General features: G+C 42.0%; 1 protein-coding gene across 1 annotated transcript in view; it reads left to right on the top strand.

Annotated features, from left to right (window-relative positions):
• The window catches only part of RGS9 (regulator of G protein signaling 9), a 956,925-nt gene that overhangs the window by 805,909 nt on the left and 125,355 nt on the right, over positions 1 to 25,661 (top strand). Inside the window, exon 17 of the mRNA XM_086930945.1 lies at positions 1,373 to 1,487. Within this exon, the coding sequence (XP_086787071.1) occupies positions 1,373 to 1,487 (115 nt within the window). The remainder of the gene's footprint in view (positions 1 to 1,372; positions 1,488 to 25,661) is intronic.

Raw genomic sequence — 25,661 nt, 5'->3', positions numbered from 1 at the left:
GCAGAGCTCTCCTATGCACAGATATACGACTCTCTGCTCTCCCTGACACACGCAGGCATGGTCTCGTAAGACTGAGTCAAACCCCTGCTGCAATGGCTGGCCAAATAGCAACCCAAACTCAGAGAACATTAGATATGGAGATGGCAATGCTCTTCTTCCAGCTGAATTAAACTGAGCGGTCGCGGCCAGCATTACGGGCGGGTGGGGGGGTGGAAATAGGGTCGTCGTGCCGCGGAGGAGTTGAGGGGGAGGAAGGAAGGGTTTAATGGAAAAAAATATATCAAATAAAGTAAAACTTACCATCCGGAGACTCCCGACTCGCGCCGTCCTGCTTTTGAATTCCTGGCTGCAGTGCTCGTCATCAGGAAGGCAGCCTCCCTTCCCTCCACCAGTCACAACGCTGCAATGGCAGCGTTGTGATTGGTGAGGCTGCTGCCCCACCCGGGTCATTTTCTCTATGTATGCTGCAGCATACATAGAGAACAAGGAGAGTGGGCGGTGTTGCTCGAGGGCAGGGGGGAGTGGCTTGTCCACTGTTGTTCATACTGACTGTTTGGGTGGCCTCAGGCTGCCCAAACAGTCAGTATGAACTACAGTGGGCAAGCCACTCTCCCCTGCCCTCGAGCAGGACCGCTCACCCCCAACAAGCAACTTCTGCTTTCTCGCCGTGCGAGAAGGCAGAAACAAATGGTCGTTATTACCATTTATGTTTCTGCCTTCTCGCACAGCGAGAAAGCAGGGGGGCGGCACCCAAAATCCCCTATAGAGGACCCTCAGCTGATACCAGGCCAATTTTAGACCGTATTTCCTCCTGCACCTAGAGGTTCCTCTATCTATAGTCAATGCGATGTCTTCATTAAACTGCATAGATTCCTTGGGTCAGACCACCCCACTGCATCCTGAAACAGATCCAGACCCTCTTTGTACTCAACAAGATGATAATGCCAATGTGGACGAATTTTGATGACTTTTTTCTCCGAGCATGCCTACCAATTGAAAGAAAAAGTATAGCACCCGTTCTTTGCAATTCGACTGCTGAACAAAAGCAGATCGTGGTGAGAGGTGACCCCGAGGGTAAAGGGCCTGGTTACACTTCTGAGTAGTGACCAAGAGGGGAAAAAGCTATCCAGACCCCCAGAATCGAGCACAGGATATTCAAGCTTGTGACTAAAATTAGGAAAATTGTTTGCTCCTCCGTGAATATACTATGAACTGCTGGAGGAGATCTCGAGCCATTTGCTTCTGCTTATTGAACACCTTTTTGTGAATAGGGACTGAGGCCAAACTGTGGGCAGTGTGTGAGATGTATTTTCTTATTATCAAACTTATCCTGCTTGTTTCAGTTAATTCTTGGTTCTTTTTTCTCTTGCAGTAATTTCCCCTTCATGCGCCGCCACCGCCGCTCCAGTCCCAGTCCAGTGATCCTGAGACAGCTGGAAGAAGAGGCCAGGGCCAAGGAGGCTGCCAACACAGTGGACATTACCCAGGTTATGAGCAAGCTAGACCGCAGGAGCGCCCTCAAGCAGGAGCCCCCCAAACAGGCAGCATAGCACCCCCTAGTGTAGAGGCAATGAATGGCAACTCAAGAATTGCAATGGGGTCTGGTGTGGAAGGCAAGGGAGGGCAGAGGAGAAGGGCAATTACCTGAGTGAGTTGAAGAAACCATGCCATTAGGCCTGTTTCACTCTGTTGCACATGTGCCACAGATGTCATGATCATCAGGTGAAAAAAGGGGCCCGTCGGTAACCAGAGAGACGCCTTAGTATTGTATTAGGTTGGTCAATACTGTAGATACTGCTCAGAGCGGCAGGAGGTGCAGTGCATGGCTTCTACATTGTGCAGATCTATGGGGATATAAACAGTAACTGAGGGTACACTTCCTGAGGAGAAAGGATGGGGTGGGGTCTTATAGAGAGGCCTGTCGGTTGGATTCAAGGCGGCACTAGTCTGGACCATGAAGAAGTGATATCAAGCACTTGAAGGGCAAAGTGAAGCTGAAAGAATTGTAGGGAAAGAGACCCCAGCTGCTGTAGATAATGCGATAAAAAGTGTATTTTAATCATTAATCTCTGTATACGGCTCAAGCCCATGCAGGGAAGAGCGGTGGGGCCAGGTGGGGGGCGGGATGCAGGGTTTCGACAGATGACGATGACGGAAAATTAAATAAATAATGAATTTACCCTTGTCGCTGTCTGTCGAAATCTCCCCCTCCACTCAGCCCCACAGTACTTACCTGCATGGGCTGCGGCTGCTCAAGTCTGCTGTCCTCCATGACATACATCTTTCTTGATTGCTGCAGTTACATAAACAAGTAAGCAGGGGAGTGGAGTCGTCCTATGTAGGGTTCGATAGGTGATGTCACTTGAGGGAGTTGATGCTCTGTGGGAGTGCCAGCAAGAGGGGGTTACTTTGGCTGTACGGTAGTCAAGTATCCCCTTCAGTACATTTTGAAAGACAGTACCTGCTGGAGGGAGACACCATATGATCATAAATGACCCTTTCAACTACAGCACAACTGCACTAATCTGAGCATTTATCAGAGAAGGAGCAACACATTTGTGCAATGATTAGGGATCATGTGCGTACGGTCATTTAATGAAAAGTTCATGCACCATCCTGTTATCCCAGATTATACCTTATAATATCTTGAGTTTTTATAGGTTTAAGGGAGCTAGAAAAGTTTCTGTGTAACCCTTCTCACCATCGCTTGGATTGCTCCATATGATGAAAGGCCTTGTTCTATATTAATTCCGACCCTGTAGGAGGTGATCGCATGGCTGCAGCTTTTTCTATTGCCGCACTCCTTCATATACTTGTCCCTTTCGGCACTAGGAATGCAGAGTAGGGCCCCTTTCTTCCACTACTCTAGTGAGAGGGAGTGAGTTTCTGATCCTCATTAGTGCAGATAAGCAAATGGCTTTGCATGGATAAAGTGCCTGATTTACAGTTTGGCGAACGGGATACTCTGTCAAAACGTGACATATATCTTGCCTGCTCTATCACAAGGGCCATTGTATATAAGGCACTTCTAAAAGGATGGATGTGATATCCATCAAGTTTGTGGCGGAGTAGCTATCTGTCAAACTCTAAATTAGACCATTGGCTTCCTTTCAATGACTTCCAGGTGAAAAAGAAAGTATTCTTGGCATGATAATCCTGTTTCACCATGAGCAAACCAATTGGCCTAAAGTACTACAAAGTGCATTATGTTGTGAAAGGAAATCCCATTTGGTGGAAATATTTTGTCCAAGTGATACACAGTCAAATTGTCTCCTTATTTTTGCCCCTAGTGAAAAGGAGTAAGGGCACTGCAATCTTTAGATGAGGTTTACGCAGGTACAGGGACAAAAGGAAAATTCCCATTAAGGCTCAGTCTCCCCATTCTTCAGAGTGGCCATGGATTTGGAAAGGGATCCATGAAAGCAGATAGTTGCCCCAGTGTTCCTCGGTAGGACCTAAATTATAAACTAAAAGTAGACCTATTGTTGGTATTGAACATGTTGACTTTGATTTACCACTGATGGCCAGAGAGAGAAGAAAGAAACACCCTAATACACACAAGCCCTTATTGATCCCCAAATGCCAGCCGCCCTCTTTCCACTTACCTTTTCGTGCTGGGCTACGTATATCAGAAGGACCCCAGATTCGCCTGAAACTAGCACCAGGGGTGATAAGAGTGGAGGATACAATCACTTAAGAAGAGGCATGCGTGGTCATCCCAAATGTTCCAACAGGAGAAATTAAGTGAGTGTTTGAGCTCACTTTTTGTTATATGTTGGAGAATTTTGTTTTGACTTTAATTGGATTATAAATACAATTACCCCAATCGGTTGTACAGGGAAGAGTATGATGCATTACAGAGTGATGCTGGAATAGTTTATTTTGCCAGATTTAGTCAGTGATGCTGATAAAGCAAAGATGTATTCAGCATAGAGGTGTATTTTCAAGTTATTACAACTGGCTTTTGGGTGAGGAAGTGCGTATATTCTCAAACTGAAGTCTGGAGACTAAGGAGGTGCTGCAGGAAAGACTGATGGGCCCTGGTATTCTGTCAAACTTTCTATTCATCCTCATGAGTGTCTAATGTAGGACCATAAGTGTAGATCCAGCGTGAAGGTTAAGGATATCCACCAACTATTGCAAAGAAGTTTGAAATAGATTCACTGTATGTACCTGCTGGAAATTCGTCTGGGATCCAGGCTTCCTGGTCCTACGTTGGATGCCTCTGTCACATGATCTTGTGATCATATGAGGAGAATAGATAGTTTTATTTCTATATATTTTCTTGAGGCCTCTGAGTGGATGGTTTCTTCTTAGGACTTCTATCACTAATAGCTGGGGCTCCAATCTAACCCATTTCTAACATTCATGCAATGTTGCCTCCTTGTGCCTCATTTCACCAAGTCAAAACAGGACGAATGCAAAGCTGCAGGACATGACTGCATTCAAGTTGAATGTCTTTTCAATGTGTCATTTCATTGTAAACACCACTGAAGTTACCTTTTGTCTGACTGTGTTCCTGGTATACATTTTGCATACATAACAAAACGCTTTGAAAAACACCACTGTAACAGTTTGTTGCTGGGCAATTGGTATTTACATCTAATGTAAAGATGTGATTTGCACATTCAGAAGGAAATCGATTTTCTTGTCTCTTAGTCTGATTGGTCCCAGGGCAGTCTGGGAAGATGTCCAACTATGCAAAATTGGTGTTCTGCACATTGCAGACATATTCCTGAGTGCATCAGTTTGGCCAGAGGTAGACTTAATGAGGAGGATACCTGAATGCACTAGACTGGTCCCATGCCCACTGTGGGAGGATGTCTAGGACTTGTGGATACTCCTATTGATAGTTTAGTCTCTGTGGTGATGATTGGGTCCCTGTCCATTGTAGCAGCAGCTCTGGATACACTAAATAGTGCCCCTGGACCTTATAGAAGGAGGTCTGAATTCACTAGATTACCACCTGGACATTGTACAAGTAGATATACATGCTCTGGATTACCCCCTGCACATTGTATGAGAAAGTCTAAATGCACTGGATTTCCTGAAGCATATTGGAGGAGATATAAATGCACTGTTTGTTCCACCTGCACATTGTAGGAATAGATATAAATGCATAGATCTCCCCCTGTACTTTGTAGAAGGACATATAAATACCCAGGATTGTCCCCGGCACATTGTTGGAGGAGTTATAAATGAACTGGATTGCACCCTGACACATTTTAGGAGGAAAGATAAATCTTTCTAGGTTGCCCACATCCTGAACACCGCATTGCACTCCTGTACATTGTAGGAGGAGGTCTAAATGCACTGGATTGATCCTTCCCAGTATAAGCAAGCCGGGCCGACGACGGCTGAAATGCCAGAAACCGGTCCCCGGGAGCTTGTTTCCTTCCCAGTATAACCATTGCACCACCTGGATTGATCCTCGGCACATGGTAGGAGGAGATCTAAATGCACTGGATTGATCCTCAGCACTTTGTAGGAGGAGATCTAAAGGCACTGGATTGATCCTCACCACTTTGTAGGAGGAGATCTAAAGGCACTAGATTGATCCTCTGCACATTGTAGGAGATCTAAATGCACTGGATTGGCACCAGCGTGTTGCAGGAGGAGGTCTAAATGCACTGGATTTCCTCCCTGAGTGCAAGTCTTTTTTTGCTTGATAGTATCTCGAACATGGTAGAACATGAATGCCCCAATCTTTGACTAGAATAAGATCCTGCACACTGGGACAATATTTTGCTACATTCTTTTCTGCCATACATATTTCATAAATATTGTAGGAGACATTTAAGATACCAATGTCTGGTAGATAGAGCATCTACCTCTGTGTGGTTCATTAGAGACATGGACCTATGTTTCTCCTATCCTTCAGGATAAGAATTGGAGGTGATACCCTTTTTAAGGGGTTTTAATAACTTCTCAAACAAAATTCCACCTTCTCGCCAAAGTAGATAGAATGTGAAAATAAAGACTCAATGAAGAAGACTGTAAAAATAACTGTCACGCGATAATATATAGCTGAAGAAATGCTCTGTGCACCTTATCTCACCATGAAGTGCTTTCCCGAATCTTTGCTAGGGCTGGAATCAGAATAGTACTTTAACACAGTTGTAGAAGAGTTAGAATGTGACTAAGGAGCCGATTTATATCTTGGTAGTATAATACTCCATCGCAATGGCAACAAAGTTTCTATACTGCCATGATAATGGTACGCCTACCAAATTTATATACAGATGAACCTTAGGTTTAATAACGGCATAAACTACTCAATCTCTGCTGTGAATAAACCTCTCTGACGGCCCTGCCGCTGACCTCTATTTTCACCCACCTATTTTAGATGGGTGGAATTAGGGGTCAGTTTTCAATGCTCATCACCACCAGGAAAACACTGGTGGTAATGGGACGTGAAAACTGTTAAATGCACCCCTCACCTTGGGAGACAACTCCTATGGTGAGAGGAGCATTTTATTTTTTAATATTCAAAAATGAAATCCCACTTCAGTATTTTGAAAACAGTTTGGTGCCATGCTCTGTCATGTTAATAAAGCAACACGCCAAACTGTAAACAGCAATGACAGGAACTGAGGTGTTGGTGGTTCCTGCCAAGGCTTTAGAAATGGCCGTCATTTCTAAATTTGGCAGGTGACACCTCTGTCAGGGCGACATAGTAATTTACTCCATCTCCCTGATGGAGTAACGAGATGCATGCCAAAAAGTAAATCAGATCCTTTGTCTTTTTAATAATGTTTTCAAATGATAAAAATATTTGTAGAAGTTCTTTTTAAGGATTTTATTGTTGCACTATAGAACAAACAGTCTTTATGTTTCCTGCTTGACAGCATGTAGTCTTTATTTTTGCATTCTGCAACATACAATTTTTATTATTGCAGTCTACCACATACAGTCTTTCCTTTTCAGTCTGTATTTTCAGGTGGAACCTGCAGAGTTTCCCAGAGCTCCTAGATGCACAGTATTTCTCAGAGAGTGTTGTTCCATTTGGAAGTCGGGAAGTTCATGTGCTTCCTATGTCTCCTCCTATTGCTACACAATTAATTAAAATATATTGCAGCGAGAAATCTGAAATGAGAGTGCACTCGGCCCACAAAAACTACATCTATAAGTGTTTAATGTCCAGAGATGTGGGAATATAAATAGAGAGGAAAAAGAGAGCCATGCTAATATTTAGCGCTCCTGGTCCCAATACAGTTTGTGCTCACGTCTTGCTTTTAGGGCAGATCAGATTCCCGTAAACGTGACTAACACTAGTAATAATACACTGTTCTGCCTTAGAAAAAGGATCTTCCTTTTATATAAAATCTTCAGATGATTCTATAACACTAAGAAAACTGCTCCATTCTTAGGCTTTTCTTTCACAAATAATTGTTTTCAACTGTTAGTTTAATTGGATCAACTTAAGTAAACCTCTTTACAACTCCCATAATGGAGTAGTTGGTTAAATGAAAACTAAGAGCAGGAGCATTGCAATCTTGCTGACTTTACGTTATTTGTGAACCCTATTTTGAAACAAAATTGGGTCTAATGGTATCCCTTTCACGTATGGAAGTCCATTGTGGAAGCCAATCACGGTCTAGAAAAGGTCAGATCTCAAGACTGATGAATACTTATCCTTAGCCAAATCATGCACTATTCCCTCAGGCCCCGAGTACCAGTTTCAGTGAAAGGAGCATTAAGTTGTAACAGGTCAGTCATATCACTAAGGGCCAGATGTACAAAGCATTGTTCTGGTCACAAAAGGCCCGATTTGTTGAATTGTGCCATTTGCGCCCTGAATAATGCTTTTCTAAATGTACAAAATTCAAAATGCGATTCTGTAAATTGTTATCAAATTGCATTTTGATTTTGTGATTTGGAATTTTGAAAGGGGTGTACTTAGGGTGTTCCCTCCAAATACCCTGTCGGCATGGTATGTGTTACTGATTTATGACCAAATTTCAGTCGGAAAACTGTAATACTTTACAACCAGTTTAAAACTGGTGGTAACCCATTCGCAAAGGGGAAGGTGTTCCCAAGGGACCCCTTCCCTTTTGAGAATGTAAATGAAAATATTTTTTAAAAGCTGGCAGTGGTTCGATAGACCACTACCTACCCGTAAAAAATTAAACTTCCAGGTTTTATTTTTTTCATTTTAAACACATCCCGTTTTCCTTTAAAGCAACGGCTGCATCTAAAAGAAAGATTGCTTTATTAATTTGTGACCGGCAAGGAATCCCTAAATGATACTCAATGAGCTTAATACATTTGGAATACCGATTTCCTATTTGCAATTCGGAAAGAATTGCAATTAGGAAATCAGTATTCCTAATGTTTGTATATCTGGCCCTGTGTTCTGTTTTCTCATTGCACCCTGGTTCTTAACTGAGGGCCCTGGATTTATAAGTTGTAATCCAAAAGAACTAGAGTGCCAAGACACAAACAGGAATGACATCTACTCACATCTCACAACACGAGACCGTGACACATTTGAGAGTAAATGAGGCATTGCATATTCTTTTCATCTTCCTCGACATGTGATATTAATTTCACATGAAACCTTTGTAGGAAAAGTTGGATACCTTTGGCGAGTAGGGGTAGGACTGACTCCGGCACAGCTCAGCTGGCATTTCAGAGGGACCAGATCAGCCTGGGGAAGATTCTGGAGGCCAATTCAGCCTCTGAACATTCATCTACCACTGAGAACCACAAGCATCCTGCTTTGTTGAGAAGAAAGCATGGCATGTTACATTTTGTAAACACTTTACCCACAGACCTGTCTGAAACATCACCAAGATTTCCTTTGTTTCACCCCAACACCTGCAAAATTTCTGGTGAGCATTCTTTAATTATCACCAATGGCGCTAATGTGGTGTTTACTAAGTGTTTCTATGTGATGTGCAAAACGTATGCCTACTTGTGATTGAGATGCCATTACTACACTGTACCTCTTGTCGATACTGATGCCTCATCTTCCTGTAAAGTATTGATTTCTCACTTTTTTCCTGTTTTGTTTGATCTCATTTGCTAAATAAAATCTATTTAGTACACCATCTCGCTTGTCTTTCATGTCATTTATCCCTTTATCCATTTGCCGCATGATGTTTTTTTTCATTCACGTTATTTCTTTTCCTCCATGTCCTTCCATTGCATTGTTTAATTGTGACTAAGGAAAGCAAGCATAGGTCCAACGTGGCAGAACTGGCCACTGCAGCCCTTCTAGGTAAAGCGACATGCCTTACTTATGCCCTCATTTGTGTCTTTAGCAATTTTGACCCTTTTCAAATTCATTAAAATGCTTGCAAATTCATTACACTCATTTCACTTTCATCGAAATTCCACATAATACTCTCTTTCTACTCAGATATGATGTTAGATATTTGACATGAAATGTAGTAGGCAAAGTATGCTGATGGTGCACTGCTATTGGGCACATTACACCTAGACACCCTGTCCTCTTAGCTCTGTGCTTGACCGCTCTTAAGTTCCAAGCGCACTAGTGTCCTAGTAGACTCCGAAAATCATGCGCTTTGATTTTGAGCAATACATGTTTGTAGCATCCTTGCTCCTCATCAGCATCTTTGACTCCTGAGGGCCAGATCACATCAAGTGGGTAATGCATGGGCTAATTTAAGGCACCGTATCTGCCACAATGTAGGGCTTATGGGTTTCTTAACTAGTTAAAGAGCTGGAGCAGCGACATTTTACCACCTTAGATAGTAAATGTTGACTGTTCCCTCAACTTTAAAGTAAAGTGCTGCTTTTGGAAAGAAATGTAGCAGAATTGTTGCCATTTCGAAAGGAAAACAAAACACACTAACATGTACCAAGCAACTTAATTAAACCATTAAAACCTAACAGAGCACAACACAAAATAACTTTAAAAACAGAATGCAACACAACAACTAAAGTATAATGCATCATTACTTTGCAGTAATTTTGCACAAAAACAAAGCATGCAAAAACAAAACACCTCATCACCACAAAAAAATCCACACAACATATGTGCACAAACATTCTCATCACACATTTCTACCTCCAGATACCTGCTTTCATAATACATTGGCAAAAGATGTTTGCACCAGGCACTACCTTAGCTAAACATTTTGTGATCCGACCTATTATCTCTGCATCTATTTTGTACTGACTGTTGTCTAGGAGCAGCGTTATTTTACCACCTTAGAAAGTTGTAAAAGTTTGCTTATCACAGGAACTTTGACGATGTTTGCTTTTGTCAGGAAATATAATAACATTTGTTGACATTTGTAAGTTAAACATCTGAACATAACACAATTACATACATAAGCCAATATAACAACACAATTAAAACATAACAACATTGTCACAACAGAATGAAGCAAAATACCTACCGACCAATATCACATTTCAATAGTGTAGCACAAAGAAGCAGCAATACTAAAACAATCGAACACCTCACCATCGCAAAAAGTTCCACACAACACATATGTACATTCTTGTCGCACATTACCACCTCTAAAGCCTGCATTTATATTACAGTGATAAAAGGTGTTTGCATCACATACTGCCTTAACTTACCACCTAGAAAGTGAAATAGAGCTATTCAACAATGTTGTATGATCCGACCACTATTTAACTAAGTATCACACTTAAGAACCTTACATTGTCAGTGGAGATAACATATTGGTTGCATAAAACCATCAACTTTCTTACGAATGTTTGACAGATTCCTAGTCCCTGAGTAAATAGATATAACTGTTCTGTGCTTTAATATAACACTTGGGGGTGAACTTATGCCTCTCATGGGTCATGGTTCCTTCCCTTCCCATGCTTAAAAATGTTAATAATATTGCACTTTTTGCTCCTATATATTTGCTGGACTCAGCAGACACAAGGGGCATGAGTCCCATACATAGGGCATAATAAAAGGGCATGTCTTATGTGCTGTGGTCAATGAAATGATCAAGGATGGGGCACAGTGGACACTGTGCACGGGGGCATATGTGGTACGGGTGCCATTGTGCATTGTGTGTGAATGGAGTGGTACACAGCAAAGGGTAGAGGCAAGGTCTACACCCTATGGCCAGAAGGCACCATGGGCAGCGGTTTCTGGACAAAGGGCATTGCTATGTACTGCACCCTTATGGGTACTGAAAGCAGGGATACTGGGCAAACAATATGACTAATGTTCTAATGTGTTCTGTGTGCAGAGATCAACAGCAGATCGACCTGCTTGCTGGGCATGGCCTCTAGAGATACTGAGTGGAAACTGATGGCAGGTGCCAGAGTGTATCAGTACCAAACTTGAGACATTCACTGAAGATAGCAAGGGATGGTATGGTTAGGGATCCAGAACCTAAAAATGGCAAGTTCCTCAGATATGGTTAGCTCAGTAACAATAATTGTCCCCCAATGCACTGCTCATGAACTCACTCATGGCATCACACTTCTCTCCACAAATGTCATCATCAGTGAAATTACCAGTGGTATCATCTAACATCACTAATACCATCCTCAATAACAATAAGGATTGGCCCTCTCATATAGTATGGCATTGGGATGAAAGATACAGATTCAATGACAATTAACAGAGGTCAGCAAAAGAATTGCATAGATGCACACTGACTATTTCACTGGAGGTTAACCAACATCCTCGCAGACACCATATGAAGAGGCAGGGCTGAAGTACCTATGAGGTTGAGGCCATGGATGTTGTCTTGAAGATTGCATATTGAATAAATGCTGCAATATGTTCTCCAGGTAACTAATGTCCTCTCAAACATGATAATAGAGAGATAGTGCTGCAGTTTCATTGCTCTTTAATAGATATTGTTATAAAAATTATTGATAAGAAATTCTGCATTACATTTGAATGTAAATATATGTCAAAGGTAATTCATGTTGGAAAAATACTGGAATATAGTAGTCAAGAAATCACCAAACGATCATGAGATCTGGGTCTGGTGGCTCAGACAACGAATGCACCGACTGCAGGAAATCTGTGTTTGTCCTCATGGTTGTTGGTCGAATCCTTTTGGGTCTACTTAACCTTTTATCCTTTGAGGTTAGTAGCAATAAACATCGGCCATTTCAGCACCAAGATACGCTTAAGGGTGAAGGTGTGCTTTACAAATACAGGTTATGTTTTATCCAATTTACTGACTGCAGTTCAAATAATACCACAACTTACATCACCAAGGACTTTATAAATCATAAAGTCTGATTAGTCCTACAGTTGCATGTTTTCAAATATTGCACATTCTAAACCTACAATGGATTCAACTGGCATATTAAAACACTTTTGAGGGGCATGATTCCACTTTAAGTAAACGTTATGCAATATCTCCTGCCATCTTCTACATTTAACATCTAGGGGGCGTGGCTAAGCCGGCCAAGATGGCGGACGCACCTCCTTAGCGCTCCGACCAGTGGCCCACTCCAGTTGTAATTAAATTTACAAAAAATGCCTTCGCCACGATGTAAGTCGGCATGGTGAATGCAGCTGATCGTGGGGGACCCGGAGAGGTGTGACAGTATCGGATCTCCGGCCCTGCCGATGTTGTAAAATGGCAGCGCCCGTTTGCCAGCGGCAGCCGGCGGGGGAGGAGAGACTCGCTGATCCCGGGAGTCCCTAGGCAGAACGGAGATTGCAACGCTTGTGCGGGGTAATCTCCTGACGGACACCCTGAGACACCCCCACGGCCGCAGTTAGTACCTGTGCACACGGAGGGGCATTCCCGGCGGCGGCGTGATCCGACGCAGGAGCCCTTGTTGTGATCGGGTCCCCCTGGACCTGCTGGGTGCGGGGGCTGGTCTGCCCCCGCACCCAGTGAGTGCGCCAAACAATTGCGCTGTGAAGTCGACGGCATTTTGATCCACGGTTGATTGGGATCTTCTTCAGGACAGGGTTGTCGAGTTTGTAGTGTGCTGATGAGGCTCTGTTGTGGGAGTTAATCCCCCGGGGAGCTCGATTGGCAGGAGGTTCTGCGCTGGTTAGAATGATGGAGGACTCGTGTCTCGAAGGTCTGAGATCATCGTCAGGGGTAGCACATCTTAAAGGACGCTTGAAGCGACGTCTGTGGCAGGGTGGAGGAACAGGCAGCTACCCCTGACGATGATCTCAGACCTTCGAGACACGCGTCCTCCATCATTCTAACCAGCGCAGAACCTCCTGCCAACCGTGGATCGAAACGCCGTCGACATCACAGCGCAATTGTTTGGCGCACTCTAGCGTTTGGCTCATAAATATGATAACCTGTATTGTGATTGACTAAATCATTACTCACTGAGCCACCATTGTACATATATTGGTCACCTTGCGCCGTTCACGCTGTTCACCTTCATCACTTGCGTCGTCACTGTTCACTTGTATATATCACTCCTTCACCAAGTGCCTCCGGGTTGTCACATGATTCTCTCTGTACAGCGCTGCCTTAACTGTATTTCCATGTGCAACTTCTTCCACTAATTGGTGAATTACAAGCCATATTCCAATCACTTTAGTCTCCTTGTTTCCTTCCAATGTAATGCTGTATGTATGCATACTTAAACTGCCTTAAGACTATATTCATCAGGGCATGAAGGAAGCTATTGGTCGGGGCATGGACCCCTTTGTGGCCCACAGCATAACAGTATTGAAATAGCTGGTTACTAGTAAACAATACTCTATTATTATTTGATAGAACTAATGAATGCCATCTAGTGCACCCACACCTCAGTAGCATTTGGCACTATCAACAATAAATTGGCATCACACATGCTGGACGAACTTACCCTTTCCTTACTTATAAACACCAATTCTTCAAATGACTTCTGAAGAGCTATTCCCCTCACAGCCACATGTGGCATCCTGCAAGGCTTTTCACTTACATAAATGATGTTCATTTTGTACATGAAGCCTCTGGTTGTCAGGCTCCAGAGAAAATATAGCTCAAATATAGCTCAATGGCAAATCTCACCCTCTGTTTCAATTAATGCATACACACTTCACAACGCATACAACTTGTTATAGGGGGCACTGGATGTTGGAATAGTATAATTTACTATTGCAACCCCAGTTTGTGCAACAGTAGGGAAGGTGTTGGATTTTAAATCCAAAACCTTCTTCCCCCTACAGCAAGTCGTTGTGACGACTTGCATTGTAATCGCATGTAATGTATCGCATGCGATGTAAACGATGTCTCCCGTATTCACTATGGGCCAGATTCACGGAATGAATTTAAGACTCAATCCTAAACTTACTACTATTTTGGTATTCACAGAATGCACTTACTACTTTTGGCATTCACAGAATGCACTTACTACTTTTGGTATTCACAGAATGAACTTACTACTTTTGGTATTCACAGAAGTTAGGATTTTGTCTTAAGTTTGTCTTAAGACAAACTAAAGACAGACTTAAGACAAACTTAAGACAGACTTAAGTTAGGATTTTGTCCTAAATCTGTCTTAAGTCTGTCTTAAGTTTGTCTTAAGTCTGTCTTAAGTCTGTCTTAAGTTTAAGTTAAGAATTTCTGTGAATCGGGCCCTATATTTCTCTGACATGTGGTCAAACCTGCATGGGAGGGACTATGCAATGTGACACAAGCCTGCCATATGGATGGCGATCTGCAGAAAGGTAGAACTACATATAAACTTCGCCACTGTGTGTGAATTCAGACCTCACAGGCACCTTTTCAGCATGGCAAAACGAGTGGAATAATACTAACTAATGTGGCCTCATTGCCTATGTCTATAGACAATGGGGCCACATTTGTGTGACTAAGGTAGTAAATGTTCCCTACAATAACTCAGCCTACCTTACAGTATGTCTTTCCTTTTCCTTTCCTCATCCCTAATAGTATTAAGGGGAAGCCCTCATTCCTGAGCCCTACAACTGTGTTGCTATTTTTTAGGTTTCGCCTGCACAGCGCTTCCCCTTGCTTGTGAATTCTCTTGTATTTAATATATCTTAAAAGGGGCCTCTTATCAATTCCCATTGCTGAATTGCTGTGTTAATTTGCTTTTGTGTGGAACTGTTTTTTTATAACTTCCCCTGGCTGCATGCATTTACGATACTTCTACTAAAGGTGTTCACACTGTTTAAGCCCCATTCACTGTCAAGATTAGATATCTTCCCAGGGAAAAGGCAGACAGTTTCTAACTGTATGCTGGAATGCTTGCTTTTTATTAATTAGTTGTTTAAAGCAGAAGCTTTAGCCTTAGAACTTTTGTGACATTTCGTATTCATGCCTGACTACCTTACTTTGAACTTTGTAGACATTATCAGATTTATTTTTATCCACTTAATCTATTTGGTCATTATGATCAAATTATAAATGTTGTAATATATATTGCATGTTAAAAATGCAGTTAATATACAAGAACTATGCTATATTTTACTACTAAACAGGCAGCCACAAGTGCAGTTACCCTGCAGACAACAGAGTCATGATTTGAATGGTGCAGCAGGTGCAGTATCACTAGGTCCAAAAGTTGTCAGAACTCCTGTAAACACATACTATTGCTATATTTGACTACTAAACAGGCAGTCGCAATTGCAGTTACCTTGCAGTTAAAAGTGACTTGATTAGAACGGTGCAGCAGGTGCAGTGGCACCTGGGACAAAAGTTGTCATAACACCATTTAACATCAAATGTTGCTATAGTTTACTACTGAACAGGCAGTCACACGTGCAGTTATCCTGCAGGTAACGGGCTCATTATTTGATTGGTGCAGCAGATGCAGAGGCACCGGGTCCCAATGTTATCAAAAATCCTCTAAACACCTAATTTTGATATTTTTTACAACTAAACAGGCAGTCACAAGTGCAGTTATCTAGCAAGTGCTATGGTCATGATTTCAATAGAGCAGCAGGTGCAGAGGCACCAGGGCCTAACGCTCAAGACCCCCCACTAAACATTTAATATTGCTATATTGTAATCCTAAACAGGCAACCACAAGTACAGCTACCTTGCAGACAACAGGGTCATGATTTGAATGGTGCAGCAGGCGCAGTAGCACCGGGCCCAAAAGTTGTCAGAACTCCTCTAAACACATAATATTTCTATATTTGACTACTAAACAGGCAGTTACAATTGCAGTTACCTTGCAGTTAAAAGGGACTTGATTTGAATGGTGCGGCAGTTGCAATGGCACTGAGGCCAAAAGCTCTAAGCACCCACTAAACCCAGATTATTGCAACATTTTACTACTGAACAAGACACCCACAAGTGCAGTTATCTAGCTGGCAATAGGGTAATGATTTGAATGGTGCAGCAGGTGCAGTAGCAACAGGACCAAAAGCTCTAGGCACCCCACTAAACACCCAATATTGCTATATTTTACTACTAAACAGGCAGTCACAAGTGCAGTTACCTTGCAGGCAACAGGGTCATGATTTGAATGGTGCAGCAGGTGCAGTGGCACCGGGTCCAACAGTTGTCAAAAATCCTCTAAACACCTAATATTGGTATATGTTATTTCTATACAGACAGACACGATTTCAGTTATCTTGCAAACAAAAGGGTCATGGTTTGAATGGTGCAGCAGGTGCAGTGGCACTGGGGCCAAAAGCTTTAGGGACCCCACTATATTGCTAAACTTTACTACTAAACAGGTAGTCACAAGTGCAGCTATCTAGCAGGGACTAGGGCCATGATTTCCATGATGCTGCAGGTGCAGTGGAACCAGGGCCAAAAGTGGTCAGAACTTCTGTAAACACCAAATATTACTATATTTGACTACAAAATAGGCAGTCACAAGTGCAGTTACCTTGCAGGCACTAAACTCATGATTTTAATGGTGCAGCAGGTGCAGTGACACCAGGTCCCTAAGCTATATAGTTTTATCAGTAAAATGTCTGTACAAATAAGCTGCCATTTCAATGGAGAATGTGCGGTGTATTCTTGACAGTGTGCTACCATACCATGCTTTAATAATATATGTGTGACAGTGTGATCCTAAACACACTACAAACTACTAGTCTAGTCAAATTAGTTCAAAAAATGGGCTAACCTAGAACTAACTGCAATACAATTTCTGTGAGTGGATTCTTATTGAACATTTTCCGTAGAAAACGATGGTGAAAAGTCTACCACTCTACCATGACGCGTTAATCCAATATGGCGGATTTTTCAAAATGGCTGCTCATTATTTGAGATATAGGGCATAACTGTTTATATGCCCATGTGTGGTATCATTTTATATTTTTTTAGAGACGGGAAAGTCAAAAATAACATCAACAATAGTTTCTGATGACCATAATATCAAATCATCGCGGAATATGTCAGATAGACAAAGTTTGTATAATTTTTTAGTTGACTTATATGACAAAGTGTGAAGGAACGTAAATATTACAATTAACTTTTGAAGAAAAAAGTTTGCTATTGTTTGTGTTTTGTTTTGTAACTTTGCTGTTTTGGTTTGTTTTTTTGTTAATCGATCAATCGTAAAACTTTATTTCGGCATAAAAATACCATAAAAGCACAAGTTAAAACATATACAGATGTATAGCTATTGCAGATTATACATAAGAATTAATTATTGCAAATCACATCCAGATTAAAACGATAAAATTTAGTTCTGTTAAAAACATGTGAATGTTTAGGTGTTTAAAAAGAATATCGGAGCAAGTTTATCAGTCAGTCCGTATACCGTGCATTACACCTAGTTAATTGAAACAGTGCGAATACGCCACATAGCTGCCAAAAACTTCGAAACAGCAAACACAATTGGCCCAGCAGTGTCAGTTTTCAGTACTGTAAGTGCATGTGCACATTGCCGGAAACCAAGGTTTTTGCACAAATGGATGATCCAGTGCCTCCTCGATTTTGAGCAGGCAGGGCAGAAAAAAAAGACATGTGTCTCCGATTCACTATCACAATTGCATTGAGGGCAGTTTTTCGAAATGGACATTGCCCATTTGCATGTGAAGGTTCGTAGATGTAGAACGCCATGTCTCCATTGCACATACAGTTTTCTGGCTAGCACAGGGTAAATTATGTCTAAAAAAGATTCAAAACAATATATATCTTTCATAAGAAGAAAAGTAGCGGTTCTGGAACCGATGTTAGGATTACATTGGGCCACGTTCAAGTTCTCAGCGGAATATACCTTCACCCGCATAGTAGCCGAGATCGCTTTGCAACCCTGCTCAGGGTCATACCATAAGGCGTGGAGTCCCAACCTAGTCATTTCCTTCCTAATGTACATAAGCGAAGGGATTTTGAGTATGCACAGTGAAATAAGTATTTCCTTTAGCTCTTGCCTATAGCTAATCAGCTCTGGCGTGGCCCATAGCCGGCGCCATAACCTTAGTGGTTTTAGGGCTAGCTCCTCATCGATTGGCAAAATCCCCATGTCGAGTCTTAGTGGGAAGAGCGGGGTACTAGGTGGAAGGGCCAGCAAGTGCCTTAGGAAGTTGTTCTCTACCCTAGTGAGTTGGTTGTTGTTACAGTGGCCCCATAATTCACCGCCGTACATACTTTCACCCCTAACTTGAGTTTTATAGACCTCCAAAGGAGGGGCAATAGGTTTAATCGTTGATACATTAGATAGTTTGAGGATCCCACCGGATAGTTGGGCAAGTTTGAGTTGAGATTTAGTTTGCTGGGGACCCCACGACAGACTCTCATTTATTGTGACCCCTAGGTAAACAAAGGCGCTTACCCTTTCCAATCTTGTTTTACCTATAGTGGATTGGGTCTTGTGGTTCTGGGCGGGTTGAGGATCATATATTTAGTTTTAAGTGAGTTGATCTCCAGTCCCCGGGTGACACAGAATTCTACAAAACCATCCAACGTCCGTTGAATGCCCATTGGCATTGGTCGTCCTGAAAATATTGAAGGGTTATCAGTGAACTGCCCGGGAATTAATTTCCCAGTATAAAAATTGATGGAACACTGTTTGTGGTAGCATGCATCTACAGCATGTAAATCAGACACATTTTGGATACGTCTCTTAACTTTGTCTGCCCATTCATCATAACGTTCATTGCATTTTTGTAAAACTGATGATTTGAATTCAACTGTTCGTGTATTAAACCACACATTTATTTTCCTCTCCCTGAAGTATAAACTTAACTCAGTACCACAGAAAATAAAAAAAATTCTAAAATCAAACGGGGTTTCACACGACCGTAGAACACGAGAAGTTGTGGGATCTGATTCTTTCTCCTGGAACGGAGTTTTCAAGTTAAAAAAGCGCGCTCTACATTTCTTGTGAACTTTCTACCCAACACAAACGTGAAACTTGGATATTTTTCTCTCCTTGCATGTTTTTTGAATTCCAATCACTCCTCTTTCAGTAAGTACAGATACATCGTCATCTTCTTGAAACACCACATCTCAAATAAAACACTTTTCTATGCCCATTTCCACTGTATCTCACAGTAACTCGCAAGAACCTGTAACACATAAATGAAACATTTTTGATTAACAAAAAAACAAACAATGACAACAAAGTTACAAAACAAAACACAAACAATAGCAAACTTTTTATTTCAAAAGTTATTGTAATATTTACATTCCTTCACACTTTGTCATATAAGTCAACAAAAAAATTATACAAACTTTGTCCGACATATTCCGTGATTATTTGATATTATGGTCATCAGAAACTATTTTTGATGTTATTTTTGACTTTCCCGTCCCTAAAAACATATAAAATGATACCACACAAGGGCATATAAACAGTAATACCCTATATCTCAAATAATGGGCAGCCATTTTGAAAAATACGCCATATTGGATTAACGCACCATGATAGAGTGGTAGACTTTTCAACATCGTTTTCTACGGAAAATTTTCAATAAGAATCCACTCACAGAAATTGTATTGCAATTAGTTCGAGGTTCCACAACAAATTGACTAGTCTACACCTAGCAGACCTATACCACTTTCTAGCTGAATAGACGTGGCTCGTTTTCTACACTTGGTCTTTGTGTGACACTTGAATTTTTCACAATCTGCCCGAGTTGAGTGATGTAACATTGATGGCAGCACCCCCAGTTTGAAATTGTTCCAGCTCCCCTCTTTGAAGGAAGTTGTGTTCAACAGGAGAGTGAGATAGGCCATAGATGCCTTTTTCTCACTCCAACCCTTTAATGATGTTCATCTGCTGGAGTGTTTTGTCCATGTGGGAAGATTGACCTACATATTTCACCTGTTTCCTTTAGACTCAAATATATTTCTGTTCTTTCTAAGCACTAAAAGTATACTTATGTAATTAATAAGTTTAAAATGAGAACAGAGAAGAAGACCTAAAACCTCTTTCACTACCTGGCTTTTATGACCGCAGAAACTATGTTTATCACTTTTTTAAGACACCAGAAATGTGTATGGCTCACTGTAGAAAGTGCTGGAACTTCATGTGTACCTGTCAATACTAATTTTCCATATTTAATATTTATATAACTTTTCCCCCGTACGGAGGAAAAATACCAAACATACCATTATTTTGTCTAACCTGCTTTTATTTGATCAACTGCATTACTGTTTAGTCCAAATTTGTAAACATAGGGCACAAATCAGGAGTACCACACCAGCGAAATCATGTGTATTGTTATTTCAACTATACAGATAGGAGGGGAGAGATAAAGGAAACCAGAAGGATGAGAAGGAAATCAGGGTCAAATTGAGGGGTGTGATGGAGCGAAAGAGACAAATGGGAAGAGGCTATACAGGTGAGAAAAGGAACGAGAAATAATAGAATAGAAAGATGGATGGGAGATAAGGTGAGAGGTAAATGTGTGATTGAAAGTGAGAGATGGGACAAGACGAGCAGGGGGGATGAGAAAAGAAGGGGAACTAGTAAATAGGAAAGGGGCAGGCAGGATTGATTGATTGATTGATACAATCAAATAGGAAAAGGGCAGGCAGGAGAGAAGGGAAAAGAAAGGGAGGGTAAGACAAAAGGCAGAGGGGAGGGCTGTAAATGGAAGAGGTAAGAGAGATAAAAGGAGAAGAGAGATATGGGAAGGGAGAGGATAGATGAAAAGGGGGATTACAGGAAGCGAATGCTTTACAAAGGGAATGAAAAGAAAAAATTTAGATAATATGAAATGATAACCCTTTTCAGGTGAAATGGTCTCCCTCACAGCCATTCTGGATGTGGGTCCAAGTGGTGGGTATTTATTTTTTCTGGCTACTCCCCTGTCTGCAATAAAATAACAATTGTAGCATACATTACACTGCTGAGTACCATTCTTTGATGCATTTATGATAGCCTTGGGAGAGGAAAGGTCCTTGAAATGGAGTTCTCAGTCTGCCCTATTCCACAACTAGTCCAGGTGCATTAGAGTCCTGTGAAGAACTCCAGAAGCCGTCCGTCTGGATGGCAGTACTGGACAGATGTCCCCAGAATGGCATTATTGAAAGGGAAAGGAAAGATATTTACTTTCTTGTCTAGGGTCTGTGGGACTTTGGCCTGTGGCATACTTTTAGGTGTGGCACCCCTTCAACATGTAACCTTCCTGGTAGAGCTGCAGAATGTGAAGAAGTGCTGCACTGCAAAAGCCATTTAAACTAAGTGCCCTTCTTTCCTCTCTTGAGTTGGTCTTTGAGGGCTAGGACTCTCTCATTCAACACAGGGATTTGTCAAGGGTTGTTAGAGTGGTAATTACTGATATGATGCAGCTGCCAGCCACTCCCCTAACCAGCAGCAACAACTGTCACTGTGGGATTCTTGATATTGGTGGAGTTTATCTCCCTCAGAATTGGCTTACATGGAGAAAGGGCCTTAAATGTTATGATCCAGGCTGTGCAACTAAAGTATGAGCTCAGAGTTGGGAAGGTCACCATCACTCAATCCAGGATTTCCAAAAGACCCCGTACCTGCATAGAGAAGACCATTCTGGTATTTGTTTTGTCATCTCCAAAGAGAAGACACACATAACTGTTGGTAGGTGCTACACTTCTACATTTCCTGTGTTATGTATGATTGTTGCACTGCCTCCATTTCATTCTTCTGCATAGTCTTTAATGTTCAAGACAGCTGCCACATTAAAATCTCAAGTATGGTCCAGGTGACCTTCGAAATTACCAGCCCATCTTCCAGCTCCTGTTATGGCCAGGTTTTGGAAACAGTGGCTTCCCACCAAAGCCCACCCTTCTGTGAGAAGCCTTATCAAAAAGAGGGCAGAAGAATACTGCTTCGACATCCCAGCACATAGTTCACTCAGATGCATTCTGGTAAATGCAGTGCATGGTAACACTTACTTTTATTAAACACTTTTGTTTTCACCATGTTTGGTGAAGCTAGTGCTGAGTATCTCTAGACATAAGAGAAGTGTGGCTCACGGGTGGAGAAGTGTGGATCACGGTGTAGAGCAGGCAGACCCGGAAGCTGAGGTCAGACCCGGGACCAGGGTTCAATTCCCGACGCGGCAGGGTCTTGAGCTCAAATGTTCACGGACTCGATAATTCTCGCTTCGGTGCCTGCTCTAATCATGGGTTCTCACTCTGCAACTCTGGGCATTAAGCTTGCTTAATCTCCACAACGGCCCCCCTGCGGCGGGATGCCTGGCTTTCACCTTGGGGATGCCCTGTAGGGCTATCTCACAGGGAAAAGCCAGGACGGGTTCCCAAGGCAAGCGCAGGGAAATCTCCGGGTAGCTGTGCGCCCAATAAATGAAATAATAATAATAATAATAATAATAATAAGCTCATGTTTCAGGATAGTTGTCCTTCATCAGTAGAGATGTCCTTCATCAGTAGAGAGTAACAAATACATTTAGAAGTGCCAGGTGGGCGGGGGATTTTGACAGACGATGACGAGGGAAAATCAATTATTTATTTAATTTTTCCTCGTGGTCGTTTGTTGAATTCCCCCAACCCGGCCTACTGCTCCACCGCTCTTACCTGCACGGGCCGCGGCTTATAGAGAGTAACAAATACAGTTAGATTTGCTGGAAATGCTGCTCAACAGTCTTCTCAGGTCACAGTGCCACTCCTTGAGCACAGGTGCATCATCCAGCGCTCATCAGTTTAGCCTGCTCAAGGTAGGATAATATCATTTTCGACTTCAGTAAAAATCGACTTTTGAGCTCAGATACAAGTAGAGCTTGTGGCCCTAGATGAACTGAGAAAGGAAATATGTGATCATGTTTAAGGGGCTTATCTTGTTAGATTGTTCAGCTGCCTTTGACACCATCTGCTTAACTGGTTTGTCGCAAGCGTCATGACTGGCTCTTCCCAGGAGTAGGTTGTCTTTCCTGAATTAAAGGCCCAAAACCATTGTGATCCTATTTTTCAATTGGTGTCTAAATAGGTCAAATGGGCATATCATCAGTCTCATGCTTCTTTTTTCACATATACCCCAGCACCAAATATAATTCTTTAAGTACACTGACAGCACTCAGCTGATGAGTTGTCGGAACCCTAAGGAAGCCAAGGAACCCATCCTTTGGAAACTTTAGCCTAGTTCTTGTCCTTTATTAGGTTTTAGATGTCTGGAAGCTACTTAAAGTAAATCCTTTAAAAACCACTGTAGTATAATACATTTGGCCTTCTTCCTTGAGGGGCTTGCCCGACTCTGGTAGGTTCATGAAATACCTTGAGCTTATATTCAACAAATATTACAGATGTATGCCTCCTTCCCTAAAAATGTTGCTCTTTATTGAGGCAGCAACTGCCTTCATCAAGATCAACTGGAATATGGTACCAGCATTTGCTTGGTATCTCACACACCACTTCATCACTCTTTCCTGACAATTCGAAGTCTGACCGTGTCGCTCCTGTGCCAAGCATCTCTTGCTACCCATTGTACAACAAGTGCCCTTCAAGTCCCTCTGAGCTCTGCACAAAACAGTCAATCAGCCGTCTCCATCTTGTTTACCTTAGGCCTTTGTGTATCTCACATCCTTTTTGTTCTCAATATTCCCTGACTCTATGAATCCCAGATTCATCCAAGATCAGGTGAGAGAACCTTCAGACTTTCATCATCATGACAATATGCCCTCTCAACTAAGAAAGTATCAGAATCTGCTTTCCGTAAACAACATTCTCAAAACTTACTTGGTCACTCCTGACAATTACTAATGTACAGCCATCTTAGGCAGACATTGAGGTGGCCATCTTTGACTGTCATTCTATTCCAACAAGTATTTTTTGTTTGACAGCACCAACAAACCCGTTGGTGCTGTGATTCCAATGCAATCTAGACTGATGTAAATAACATTTTGGATTGGATTGGAAAGTTTTTTAAGTTCATTTTAATGTGCAAACAATTATTGTGGGTTAAAAAATTGTTCTCATGCCACAGACACATATACCCTAAGAATAACGTTAGCATGAGCCTAAAGCCTCATAATAGCCATTGAAAAAGTATACTGTGCCAAGTGGATGCAAGACATGCTTTGAATGTGTACCTGGAGAAGATATTGGGAGCACTTTGCTACTTTAGGTCAGAGAGCCATTGCTAAGCCTGTCCATCTGAAATGTTTGAGGAAGTTGGCATGATTGCCTTTTTGCTTGATATGGTTGATATTCTAAAGCATGAGTGATATATGATCCAAAATGGATAATTACTATATGAGTCCCGGCTCATTATGTTTGATACATCTTTGCTGGACTCTGCCACAGCATTTCCCCGACCTGCTCTCACTCTCTCAGAATGATTGTAATGAATTGGTAGACATTTTTATGTTTTAATGTGGCTAAAATATATACCTCCTTTCGCACTACCGCCATGTCAGAAACCATACCTGCTCCCTCTATGGTCCTCAAAGCTAGCTTGGTATATTTTCAGCCTCTGGATAATACCATTCTTTTGGCGCTTTTAGATGCCATTAAGTTGGGCTCTCTATCTGACCCCTTAACCACTGGAAAAGCTGAGAGTGGCAAGTGCAATGCTCTTCTTAGTTTTGGTAGATTTGCTGAATACTGCACTAACCCGGGGCCAGGTCCCAAGTGTATTGAAACATGAGATGGTACTTACCTTACTTAAAAAACCTAATTTGAAGGTTTCTCTCTAGACTGATGTTGCTGTTCCTCTTTGTGCAAAGAACCTTGAAAAGCACATCATTGTCCAACTTTCTGCATTTCTTGAGACTAATAACTTGTTCCACCCTCTCAATCTGGATTCCTGAAATTGAAACTGCTTTGTTAGGTGTGACTGAGCACCTCAGGCAGGAGCTGGATCAAGGAGGCACTGCTGCTCTCTGCCCTCTTGACTTGAGCGCCACGTTCAACACCATGCTCCATCGGGTGCTCCTCCAGAGATTATTGCATTTTGGTATTGAAGGGCTTGCCTTCTCCTGGTTCCAATCTTTTCTGGAATATTGTTCATTTCAAGTTTTCACAAAACCATATGAATCCTCTGTGTAAATGCTACTGCTTGGAGTTCCGCATGCCTGGGTCCTCTTTGAGCCCTATGTTCTTCAACATATATGTCCTCCCTTTGGAGGTTATGTTGGAAGTGCTTTGCTTGTCGCTGTATTCTTATGCAGATGATAAGCGAATTATATCTTTCGCTGTGAAGGATGGTCTTACTGCAGCTCATCTCGCTCCCTGTTTAACCAAGCTTGTGAGCTAGATGAGGAATAATTACTTGAAATTAAATGGAAGCAAGACTGAAGTTCTATTGCTGGGAAACCATCCTCAGATTTGGGGCTCTCACTGCAGGCTAGAGCAACTTGGTTTATGTCCAACTTCTAAGCAGGCTATTAAAGATCTTGGTTTCTGGCTGGATGACAGACTGACTAT

Source organism: Lissotriton vulgaris, chromosome 7 (assembly GCF_964263255.1).
Source record: "Lissotriton vulgaris chromosome 7, aLisVul1.2, whole genome shotgun sequence".
In the NCBI taxonomy this organism is placed as follows: domain Eukaryota; kingdom Metazoa; phylum Chordata; class Amphibia; order Caudata; family Salamandridae; genus Lissotriton; species Lissotriton vulgaris.
Note: the sequence above shows the minus strand (reverse complement) of the source record. Positions and strands in the feature narration are given on the sequence as shown.